We start from the raw sequence: 13,293 nt of genomic DNA, 5'->3' as shown, positions 1-13,293 counted from the left end.
TCCGCTCCGCACGCCTCGTACACTCGCGGCTCCGCTCCGCACGCCTCGTACACGCGCGGCTCCGCTCCGTACCCCTCGTACACACGCGGCTCTGCTCCGTACACCTCGTACACACGCGGCTCCGCTCCGTACACCTCGTACACACGCGGCTCTGCTCCGTACACCTCGTACACATGCGGCTCCGCTCCGTACACCTCGTACACACGCTGCTCCGCTCCGTACACCTCGTACACACGCGGCTCCGCTCCGTACGCCTCGTACACACACGGCTCCGCTCCGTACACCTCGTACACACGCTGCTCCGCTCCGTACACCTCGTACACACGCGGCTCCGCTCCGTACACCTCGTACACACGCGGCTCTGCTCCGTACACCTCGTACACATGCGGCTCTGCTCCGTACACCTCGTACACACGCTGCTCCGCTCCGTACACCTCGTACACACGCGGCTCTGCTCCGTACACCTCGTACACGCGCGGCTCTGCTCCGTACACCTCGTACACACGCGGCTCTGCTCCGTACACCTCGTACACACACGGCTCTGCTCCGTACACCTCGTACACACACGGCTCTGCTACATCCACACTGTAAACCCCTCCTGACCCCACACATAAACTTCAGCTCATCCAGCACCATGACAACCAGCACAGCAGAGTCCTGCATCCACTGAGGCCCCTGATCATGTGACCCCTGACTCCTCCCCTCCTGTGACCTCATCACAGCTCCTGTGCGCACAGAGCAGCCATATATGTGGTGGCGGCTCTGCAGGTGGAGGTATGTGGTGGCGGCTCTGCAGGTGGAGGTATGTGGAGATCCCCCATTACTGGAGCATTAATACTAGATATATATTGCACAGGGGATATCGCAGCCGATTCCCTCTAGAATAATCCTGGAATCGCAGCATTAGATGATTATTTCTCTGCAGTTTCTATAGGACATAATACATTACACTCCCTTTGGTTGGGTCATTATCGGAGCTCCTATCTTTATAGTGAGTCTATGCGGTGACATCCAGGAGGCTCCACACAATTCAGGAACTCCAATGGGGACATTACGGCTCGTTCACCATCCATGACTGAATCAGTGGACATGTATGTGGTCTCTGGACCGGGACGTCTCTTCTGTATTTGTAGGTTTATGGAGCTGACACTATAGTTTTATAGGATTGCGCGTTCACAAAGCCACTGATGGTTGTTAAAATTGTGACAAATATCAGGGAATACTTGATTAATAACCTCCAGTACTGAGGACGTCATTTTGTAAAAGTCTTCCGGGAAGGAGATTAAGCCGGTAGTGGAATCTGTAGGGAACCTGTCGTTCCTGAGGCATAGTACGTGGGGTGTAAACTGGTTCGCAATAGAATTTCCCATCAAGTGAACCCGTATATTAGTAGTCAGAGTAGCTCCTGAATATGTCTCCATCCTGAAAAGGGTCACCTTGCCATGGTGGGATATCTGTTATGCTTTTTTGATCAAAAACTGTGTTCACTAAGAACCCTATGTTATTTAAATGCACTTTTGCTTTTTTACTTATTTAGTTACAGCAGGGTTTATGATCACTTTGTTTCTTGTAGGTTTTGCATATGTCTCCATAGATGAGAAGATATTAAACAGGCATTCAGCTCGTCTGCTGGCGTTGCTCCCTTAAGAACAGGTAACGTTTGGCAGAAGTCACCTGTAAAAAAAGTACAATTTCCCCCATTAAGCAATTGGATCCCTGCAGATCTTTCAAGGTGCGATCGAGGGCCTCGACAGCTTTCTTGTGCGCCATGGTGGATTCATCACAGACAATTAATTTGCAAGTCTGTAATTCTTTAGTTTTCTCTGAGCCCTTAGTGTAATTACAGGCTAGAGTTTCCAACAGCACTAGATTCAAGGGCAATCCTAGTACTGAATGAGCCGTGCGCCCTCCATCTTTAAGAGTGGTCGCAATCCCAGATGAGGCATCGGCCAGAGCAATGTTATTGCTTGAGCGAATTTTTGTGAGCAGCAAATTAATTAAGAATATTTTACCGCTACCTCCTGGTCCATCAAGGAAAAACAGTCTCCCATTTCCACTTGAAATCTGATCTGTAATTGCCAAATACGCCGATCTTTGGTCATCAACCAAATGAGGCTTATTCAATGTGACAAATTCTTTCAACCTTTCCAAATCATAGCTTTTGTTTTGCAGAATATCACAGCCCATAACATCAAAGGCTGGTCGAACTGGTGCTCGTAAACCAAATTCTATTAGAGTTTTACTATTGATACACTTGCACCTTTCTTCTAGCGTCAAGAGAACTTTGGTGAATATGTCGGCAGTGAAATTTAAGCCTAAATCCGGATTAACTCTCCTGTGCACTCTAAGAATATCTTCGCTAAGATATTCTTTGTATTTTTCCCAAAGAGCGCGGGGGTTAGAAGGTGCACAGGTTGTAATTATTATAGCGAACAGGTTTCAAAGTTGTGGTGGAAAGTGAGTGACGGACATTTTCTGCAATGTCATGTCCCAGTGTTGATAATCTTCGATCAGACCACGCTTTTGGCATGCCTCCCTGTAAGATTGAGACAGCTCACCACCAACTGTTTTTAAATCTGTGAAAGATGTAGGCCCACGGACAGTGTGATGCAATAAACGTAGGTAGTAACACGCTGCGTTGTTTGGATGAAGTGTGTACACGCATCCAAGAGCATCACTGGAACCTCCGTCCCATCCTTGGACCCTTGCACCTTGTTTCCTTTTGCAAAATACTTTTCTCAACTTATTCCATGTATAATATTTTTGGAACGTCTGAATATAATAAAGTCCTCGCAAATGGATCTACTTGACACAGGAGGAAGAAAGCTGTTAATGTTGTATTAGGTTGAGCCGCTCTTTCTTCTAAATTGTTGGTAGTGAAATAAACTCGTTGCCCATTTTCAAGATGGACGCTGAGATGAACTACAGTCATATGTCTTTCATGGATGGGAAAATTGAGTAATTGCCACATGAATTCGTTACTACTTATACACCTCCCCATTTTTGATTGTGTTGCGGAAACACTGCCATATCACTGTCTTTGTTAGCTGATTTGCAAGTACATTTGACTCCACAGAATTACAATATTTCACGTTAATGTGCGCGTCAAACATTTTTCAAAATAAGGTACAACCCATCGATTATTTCATTATCTTTGTGCTGATTAACCCTTTTAAATCTGATTGTTGCAGTATATCCTCGCTGTTCAGGTTTCCATCTTCTGTAAAGAGCAACTCTTTAATCGCTGTCGCTCTAATTCTTTAAGATCCTTTGGGCTAAAACTGTAGTTTTGCATTTAACACACAGACACCCATTTTCTCCTTTATTTCTATACAGTCTAAATTCAGAGGGCCAAATCTCATGAATGGGGTAAATTTCGTGTTTTAATGTTTTCAGTATTTTTAGTCTGGTGATAAAGACGGGCAAGATTTCACTCAAACCTTGTGAAAAATGTGTTTTTTTTTCCAACCGGTTCCACACACAGATTTACTGCTTTATATATATGGATGTAAAGAGGAAAACTAAATACCATAAAATTATAAATCTCCTCATATGTTTCCACTTATTGTGTCCAGTACTTGTATTATTATTATATCAGTAAATGATTCCAGAATTAGTGTTATGGAAGATGAGTCTATGAGAAGAGTCTTCAGCTGAAGACTCCGAGGAAGAAACTGCTTGTTGTCTGTGGCCTAAAATATATAGGTTTTATTACTAGATGTAAAGAAGAAAACTAGATACTGTAAAATAATGTATCTCCTCATATGTTTCCCCTTATTATCTCCAGTAATTGTATTATTACACAGGATTTTTATGATGTTATTACGGCTCATCTTCTCATTCAGGTCTCTATAACATCAACTCCTCTAAGATTACCCATTTTTACCCAAATTTACCCATCAAAGATGGATATGGACGGAGACAAGATGGCGGAGAGGATATTATACCTCACCCTAGAGATCCTCTTCCGGCTTACTGGAGAGGTGAGAGATTCTGATGACGTCACATTACATCATTCTTATCTATGGGAATAACAGATGGACAGAACTGGAGAGGTGAGGACCCTGGAAATGTCTGTAGTGAGATTTATTAATGTGTCTCTCCATGGCCAGGATTACACAGTAGTGAAGAAGACCTCTATTGAGCGCTGTCAGGACCCTGTGTCTGAGGGATGGGTGAGACCCCTGAGCCCAAACATTGGGCCTCCATCTCACCCCCTAATGCATGAGAACATCAATCGCCAGAAGATCCTAGAACTCACCTACAAGATGATTGAGCTGCTGACTGGAGAGGTGACACTGCTGGGAATGCTGGGACATTATACAGTAAAGCTATGAAGGGATCGGGGGATGACTGTATCATTGTATGTGTCAGGTTCCTATAAGGTGTCAGGATGTCGCCGTCTATTTCTCCATGGAGGAGTGGGAGTATTTAGAAGGACACAAAGATCTGTACAGGGACTTCATGATGGAGGTTCCCCAGCCCCTCACATCACCAGGTAATAGACAGGACTAAATACACACGGCCTATAATTATCTGTATGTAAAGAATGAATTCAGTCCCTGTATGTGTTTCCTCCAGATCTATCCAGTAAGAGGACAACACCAGAGAGATGTCCCCGTCCTCTTCTTCCACAAGACTGTAAACAAGAAGACCCCAATGTTCCTCAGGATCATCAGGTAGATGGAGAGAAGGTGCCATGAGATCTCCCCTATGATGTGTAGACGGCTGTGAAGGTCTTGTGCTCAGTCTTGTTTTATCCACCATTATTATATTTTATATTTGTGTTATGAGAACAGTGGAGATGGCAGGATTAGAGCTGATCATAGATGTGACTTCTCCATCTGTCTTTGACTTTTATAATATTTATTTGTTTCAGGGTGAAGATCTGACCCATATTAATACTACAGAGACATATGTGAGGGGTGATGAGCGATGTAAAGAGGAGATTCCTACATATGACCACCCAGGTGAGTAGTAACCACTAAATGCAGAGAAGTCATAGATTCTTCTAAGTCACCGGCTGTGGCTGCTTTATCGGTGGTGTAGTCCGGCCGTATCACAATCGTGTGATCACCATTTTGCTGCTAGAGCATAACTTTCTTCACTAGTTACTCATTTATTACTGATGAAGACTGTCGAGTTTGATCATTTCAGTAGATGTGTTATTGTCTATACTCACAGTTTTTTACTACAGTAGTTACTCTGATTTAACCCCTTCCTGCTGCCAATTTTGTGTTCCTAATCAGGGCCCATTTTTCAAATCTGACGTGTGTCACTTTATGTGGTGATAACTTTGGAATTCTTCACAAAGGATAATGGGAAACAAATGGATCTTACAAATTATTTTCCAACTTCTCTTGAATCTGACAATCCCCTATATACGGTTGTACACTACTGTCTGGGTACATGGCAGGTTAAGAAGGGAAGGAGCGACATTTAGCTATGTGAATGCAGATCTTGCTGGGCTAGTGTGCAGACACAATGTATTGGGGACACTGCTCGTTGTCACCTGGCAGCTCAAAACATGGCCAACACGAACAGGCTTGGTGCTATCTACTCCATTTTCCAGATCCCAGGGATTGCTTGGCTCATCATTCTTTAACCCCTCTACATGGATCTGGACTTACACAGAGACCCCTAGTCTTGGGACATGGTGTTACCTGATGTTCTGTAGTGTGAGATGGGAAGAAGAATAGTCAGGTAGCCGGGTCAGAACCAAGAGGACAGAGAAAATACAAAATCAGAAGACATAAAAGTAGTCAGTAAACGGGCCGAGGTCACAACAGAAACAAATCCACAAGCCGGGAGCTGAGCACAGAGGACTGAACCAGAGGAGAACAAGGCTGTATCTGGCAGCTGCCGGCAATATGCTTTCAGCTTTAGTAGGGTGCGGTGCTTCCCAGTTGGCTAAAGCAGGGAGCAGATTACTCCAGCTGGACAGCACACACACCCATACTGCCAGACTGGATGATACTACAGGTCCCAGCAACCCTAATCTTAGTGGCTGGACACAGCCTGCGCCGCCCAGAGCTTCTGGTTCTGACGTCTCCTCCATCACCAGCGCTGCCTGCAGGATGAATAAGGCGGCTCCTGGTGAGAGAAGCAGATGTCGCAGGAGCAGATCCCAGAGGAGATGGGATCCACCATTTACAGAAGCCCTAATGTGACCAAATTGCAGAAAACCAGAGCAATAGAAATCCCCATAAAGTGACTCCATTTTGGAAATTATAACCCTCAGTGAATAATCTATAGGAGTAGTGACTATTTTGACTCCACAGTCACTTTCCGGAAATTAGCACGCAGTGGATGATGGAGAGTGAAAATTACAAATATATAATTTCATTACCCAACACATAGTGTCCAGATTGTGCTCCAGGAGACACACACCATAAATTAAGTGGGTTCTTCTCACTATAGTATTGTCAAATACATGGAGGCTAAATGCGGTTTGGGCGCACTGCAAGGCTCAGAAGCGAGGGGGAGATTTGACTTTGGGAGAGTGGATATTGCTGGATTGGTTTATGGAAGCCATGTTGCTTTTCAAAAGCCTTTGAGCCACTAATAATGTGGAAACCTCTGGTTTTCCATTGACAGATGATGGACCTGAGTGGGGACTTGTTTTTTGTGAGATGAGTAGAAGTTTTTATTGATATTATTTTCGCCTACATAACATTGTTTGGTGGCTTTTTATTCCATATTTGGGAGGCAGAATTAACAAACAGTTGAACACCACGCTCTACTGGTTCATTCTATGAGGTTTTCTATTAGACTGTGAACTGTTATTGTCTTGGTGAATAATGACGGCTAACATAGGGCAAAATGAAAAAAAACACAGAAAAAGATACAGCCTTACCAACGCAAATCATATAACAAATGCACTAGCAGGATGCCGCAGACCCCCATGATAAAGGTGGGGGCAGCACAGGTGCAAAATACTGATGGAGCAACCACTCACAATCCTACCAATTCATGGAGGGGGTGGTTGCCTAGTATTAAAGATGCACACAGATGAAGCTTGCATAGGACGCCAGTCACACAGGTAGGTGTGAGGCACAGTGTCTGGCTTAGGATAGTGATGATGCCCATACTATTACATCAGGAAGGCTGCCCAGCACTATATAAGTGCACCCCACATGGACAGACCCCCCAGTACACCCAACCAACACTAAAATGCTAATGCATTTGTTATCTGATTTGGTGTTGGTAAGGCTGATTTTTTCTGTGATGTTTTCTTGGTAAATAATGATACTTTTACATAAAGTACATTTTTATGGAGAGTTTAAGTAGAAATGTTCATCAATATAAATTTTAATGATATGTTATTCATAAATAATAATTGATTTTCTTCTTGGCAGATGACTGTACCAGGAGATCAGAGGGACAGCTGACATCTTCAATTTTTAAATCAGATGATCTTGACATCCCACAGGATACAAATGAAGTGAATGCCATTAACCAAGATATACCATCATCCCTTCACAGCAAAGATCTGTCATCTGATCATTTGAAACAGGTCCTGTCTTCTGATTCATTACCGAATACTAAGGAAAATCAAAGTCACAAAATAAGCATTAAAAAACAAAGTGCTCCTCAAGCAAAGAAGCCATTTTCATGTTCAGAATATGGAAATAGTTTTCCCCTTCAAAAGTCTTTTCTTAAACATCAAAGCATTGACACAACAGAGAATGTATATTTTTGTTTCAAGTGTGGGAAATGTTTTAACCAGAAATCAAATCTTGTTAATCACCAGAGAAGTCACACAGAGGAGAAGCCATTTTCTTGTTCAGAATGTGGAAAATGTTTTACATTGAAATCAAGTTTTATCAGACATCAGATAACTCACACAGGGGAGAAGCCTTTTTCATGTTCAGAATGTGGGAAATGTTTTAACCAGAAATCAGATTTGGTTAAGCACCAGAGAACTCACACAGGGGAGAAGCCTTTTTCATGTTCAGAATGTGGAAAATGTTTTAGCCATAGATCAGCTTTGGTTATACACCAGAGAACTCACACAGGGGAGAAGCCTTTTTCCTGTTCAGAATGTGGGAAAAGTTTTAGCCAGAAATCAGCTTTGATTAAGCACCAGAGAACCCACACAGGGGAGAAGCCTTTCTCCTGTTCAGAATGTGGGAAATGTTTTAACGATAATTCAGATTTTATTAAGCACCAGAGAACTCACACAAGGGAGAAGCCTTTTTCCTGTTCAGAATGTGGGAAATGTTTTGTGAAGAAACCATCACTTCTTAGTCACCAGAGAACTCACACAGACGAGAAGCCATTTTCATGTTGTTAATGTGGGAAATGTTTTACATGGAAATCAACTCTTAATAAACTTCAGAGAAGTCACACTGGGGAGAAACCTTTTTCATTTTTAACCGAAAATTGTATCTTCATAAAGGGGTTTTCCGCTACTAGGACAACTCCTTCTCATTCCTCATGTTTGGCCTTGTTAAAATAAAAACACTCATACGCACCTCCCGTTCTGGTGCCGTTCCATTGGTGTCACAACTCAAGTTCCCGGGGCTCACACAAGATTGTTACATCACACAAGATTGTTACATCACACAATCCTGCTCACAATCAATGCCGCCTTCGGATGTATTGAACATCAACAGGAAGGACATGGCCTGGACATAACACTGAGAGAACGCACACACTGAGAGCACTCTCTTCAGACTGTGCTCCTGGGGGAATTATAAGCAATTTACAGCCTCAAACATGACGTCCGATATGAGAAAGAAAGAAGAGATCAGAGATTAATCTGAGGTCCTCCACCTCCGTCAGGATGTCTGGTATGCAGTGTTTCTTATTGAAAGTCTTATCTTCCTGCTCTTGAGCCATTACTGCCTCATCTTAGCATGGAAAAAAAGCAGTCTTAACTCTCATGATGCCAGACAGCTCAAGCCTATAAATCCTGCGTCAACTTCTCTCTTAATGTAGGCCTCACAAGAAAACCGCACCACAAATCTCCCTGTACTCTCACAGAAACACATACTGAGCAGCGCTTGCTTCACAAGGAAATTTACTCCCCAGCCACAGGGGATTCTGATATGGGGAACGCCATAATTGATTTGTATTTCATATTTTGTGTCTATCCCTACTAAACAAGAGATAGAGCAATATATACAAAGACTGGAGACCACATACAAAACTGAAATATGTCCTCTCGCTTCTATCCTGTCACATCTTACTGACAAGGTACAGAGATTAGAGGATAATGTCGTCCAAGTTGTGGACCATCAAAATGCTCGTAAACAAACACTGGATAGTCACAGCCAGCAAATAATAATCAGTCTGTTTAATATGGTTGATGACCAAGAAAATCACAATAATATCCGGATAAGGAGTATACCTGAAAATCTCAATACACAAGCGATCATGCCAACACTATGGACATTATTCCATAATATCCTTGGTGACCCTATTGATAAGGAGGTGGAGATTAACAGGGCGCACCGTACATTAGGCAATCATGGCCCAAATCCTGAGCGTCCAAGGGACATTCTCTGTCACATACATTTTTTTTTCAATGTAAAAGAGGCCATTGTGAGGAAAGCAAAGGAGTTGGGTCCTGGTGATTTCAATGGAAAACGCATATAATTTCTCATAGATCTATCCTGAATGACACTTGCTAAAGAAGGGTATTGAAACCACTTCTTGATGCTCTCTGAGAAAATGGCCTGATGTACCCCTGTGGTACCTTTCCAGCTGCAGGTCCGGAAAAATGGAACATTGTATACTTTGAAAGACCAAAGCGACATGAGACCATTCTGTGATGTCCTGGTCATTCCCAGAATCCATATATCTGACTGGCCACCTGCTCCACCATTGCCACTGAGAGTTCCAGCACGTCACAGAAGGTGGTCAATGGATCAGGAACTTGATGGTGATGCACCTAGACGGGAAAGGAACCTGCCAATCATATGAGCTCCTGAAATGATTCTGATCTTCCCTGATGAGAGACAGTTTGCAGATGCTTACTTATTTCTTTAAGCATATAATAAGATATATCTAAATAGAGTTGTAGGTGCCACTCTTCAGAATGTCTCAGTTTATGTCTTAGAACGGCATATAAGTTGAGTTCACATTATATTTCTGTAATATCAGGCTGTATTACTTTGCTTGCTATATATTCCATGGTTCCCACTAATAGGAACCCTAGGACTGAAGGTTTGACGTACACCTGTAAAGACAACCCCCAGTCCGGGGACTTGCATTGGGATCTGCTTGTTTTGCAATTTCCTACTGTTTTGATCTATTCATAATCTATACTTCTTAGACACTGAGAGGTAGATGTTACTATCTTCCGTCTATACTTCCTCTTTGCTTTTAATATTTCTCTCTTCCATTCCCCCTTTTTTTCATATAATATGGCACAACTCAAAACTTGTTCATTGAATGTCAGATGACTTAATGTTCCAGAGAAAAGAGCTCAAGTGTTATATGCATAAACAACACGTACATTTTCTTTCTTCCGGAGACCCACTGTAGAGGCGATCATATACCTCAATTTACTAACAGATATTGTTCTAGAAAATATTAGGAATTTCTCTCTCCCTCTGAAATCCCTCTCACCCCCCCTCCCCTATCTCAGTCGCAGTAAGAAGAGCTAACACTCTAAGAAGTGGCTCCTATGCAAATAGCAGGAGCCACTAACTCAGTTGTACCGGCTAGTTATCATACCAAATGGACAGACCTGGGTGATGAATAGACACTTTTGAGCAGATGAGCCAGAGATTGAAAGGGACAGGACTCATCTCGTTAGGCTTCAAAGAAATCTATCACACAGTACAATAGCCGAATCATCCTCATTTGCAAACTCCTTTTGCTCATCAGACTCATAGACACCGAAATGAAATATGGAATATCGGAAGTTCTATAATTGTGATGGGACACATATTTTTAATGGTGGGGTTAGCTAAGGAACAATATGCATATTTTACTTATTGGTGAGCTGTGATGCAAGAGGGCAAAGATAACCAACAGCAGTTATGTCATGTCTAGTCTCTAAAGAAAGGTAAAATTGCAATAAAAATATGGTATCACTTGCTAACTTCTGCGATCAACCAGCGAGAAGTTATCGCAGAAATAAAGAGATTTTAATAAAACCATGAAGGGTGGAGACCAGCCCAAGTGAGGTCATCACGGGGGGAGTATGTGGGCATGGCCCCCCTTCGGCATAAAAGATCCAGCTGAAGATGGGTCTATAATCATGCCGAGAGATACATATTGTGTAAGCACGGGTCCTGTTCCATAATGGTCCATTGGAGCACCTCCCCTCCAGCTAAACTGAATCATCTCTGCGATCTGTCTAGTAAGTTTATTCTTTTAATCCCTTTTATTTTGGTGTAACTGTATATGTATTGTCCCCCTTTGTAAAATCTTTTGTTTATTTTTCATAAATACTACCTCCCTTTGGATTAAATAAAAAATTGAATAGTTCCGTTTCTTGTGCTCTGTAATCGATTTTCCCCCAAAGCCATATACCCTACCAGAAAGCAGGCATCCGATCAGGCCTGTATTGTATTTTAAAACTGATCGGTGTTGGCAGCGAATAATCTTTCTTGGGTTATCGTGAGACTATCAGTGATAGTACAGACTTTCCATGCTTTGGAATTCGGAGGTGTGTACGCTCACTGCTAGCTTGCCGATGACTATTTGGTGAGAACAGCCTGTTAGCCTCCTGTATTGATCGTCAGCCAATCGTGCAATTGTCCGGACGATAGGGGGCAGCAGAGAGCTGTTCGCTCCAGAGATCACAGTGAGTGGTCTCTGTGAGTAATCGGGATCGTGACTGTGTGGGCAAATCCCTGACAAACTGGTGGCAGCGATGGGATATTGTATGATCACGCCATTGTCGTCCCTGAAAGATATTATTCATCTTGGCGTCACAGTACAAATGCGGTTTCAAAGTCGAAGGTGCCGAGTTAAGGCCGCTACAGATCACTGCCGCATACTATTGTAGGCACACTGTCTGACACGGAAGGGAGGTATGTGTTTGTTAGCATCTCAATCTATTCCAAAATTTTGACTTTGGCAAACTTTTATCTCCCTAATTGTGACCAAATTAAGACATGCCGTCATTACTTAAACAAGCTAAAACATTTTGCGGAGGACCTTATCATCATTGGAGGGGACTTTAATTTTGTCTTGGATCCTTCTTTAGACGCTTCCCGGGGCCGGAGTCACCAATCTAAAACACAATCAAAAGCTTTGCTAAACGTCCTCCAGTCTTTCCAATTGGTCGATGTATGGAGGATACTACATCCAGACGTAAAGGATTATACGTATTATTCACCTTTACACAATACCTACAGCTGTAGAGACTTTTCCGTAATTAGTCATCACTTGCTTACATGGCAATCTACATCTCAGGTAGGAACTGCTATATGGTCAGATCATGCTCCTGTATATTGTATTCTGAGTATACTTGACTCCACCAAGGCTTCAGCTGTTGGAACTTAAATGATAATCTCCTTGGTAAATATGAGCATGATGAAAAAGCCTTACCATTTTAATGGGAAACACTCAAATACGTTCTCAGGGAATAATAAAACTTGGATCCAGGCTAAAAAGAGAGAGCAGCTAAAGTCTCCCATTTGCTTGGGCGGATTGATCTCCTTGACAAACGACATAAATGATCTGCTTCCCTCCAGGTATACGCAGACCTGCGTAACGCTAGAAAGGAGTTAAGATAATTTCATGGATGGGGTATTTGCAAATATTGTGGAATTTTAGGTCACCTACTTATGGATGGAACCAAGTAAAAACTTCCATTCTCAGTACTAGATATGGGGCCTCCTTGAGAAAAAGACTTAAAATGTCCTACACTGAAGTTAATATGTAAGGTATGGGATAGTGGTAAAATGCTGGGGATTGGAAAGTACACAAACTATACTTCTTCATGGGACACCGATAACTTACCAGACCTACATAAACCAAAAAAATGTTAGTGAGTGGGAGGGTAGGGGTATATGTTTGGTATCAGAACTCTTGAATTATTCAAGAGCTTTAAACAAATAAAGGCAGATTTTAATCTTCCGCATAGGGTGTTTTATCAATATCTGCAAATATGTCATGCGTATAGCACACAACTAGAATAAACGCCATACTGATTAATAGAGATCCGACAATAGATATCATTGCTAGAATGGTGGATATGTAGCACCCCGAGGGCTCGGCTGCTACAGGGGTATTGCACCTCGAACCAGAGGTGTGATATTTCACTCCCGGGTAAGGATGGATTGTGGACTAGGGCTCGGTAGGCTGCATGCATCACACACACCCCAT

At 42.7% G+C, this 13,293-nt stretch overlaps 1 protein-coding gene across 1 annotated transcript; it reads left to right on the top strand.

Moving 5' to 3' along the window:
• The first annotated feature begins 712 nt into the window (after positions 1–712).
• On the top strand, positions 713–11,310 carry LOC141219396 (uncharacterized). The gene is made up of 8 exons (XM_073666113.1): positions 713–802; positions 1,574–1,653; positions 3,846–3,983; positions 4,113–4,292; positions 4,375–4,498; positions 4,582–4,679; positions 4,880–4,970; positions 7,359–11,310. Exons 3-8 carry the CDS (start codon positions 3,906–3,908, stop codon positions 8,294–8,296), a joined length of 1,509 nt encoding a protein of 502 aa, XP_073522214.1. The 5' UTR covers positions 713–802; positions 1,574–1,653; positions 3,846–3,905; the 3' UTR covers positions 8,297–11,310.
• The last annotated feature ends 1,983 nt before the right edge of the window (positions 11,311–13,293 follow it).

Source organism: Phyllobates terribilis, unplaced genomic scaffold (assembly GCF_046119375.1).
Source record: "Phyllobates terribilis strain yellow unplaced genomic scaffold, ASM4611937v1 Scaffold_268__1_contigs__length_2594270, whole genome shotgun sequence".
NCBI lineage: Eukaryota > Metazoa > Chordata > Amphibia > Anura > Dendrobatidae > Phyllobates > Phyllobates terribilis.
Note: the sequence above shows the minus strand (reverse complement) of the source record. Positions and strands in the feature narration are given on the sequence as shown.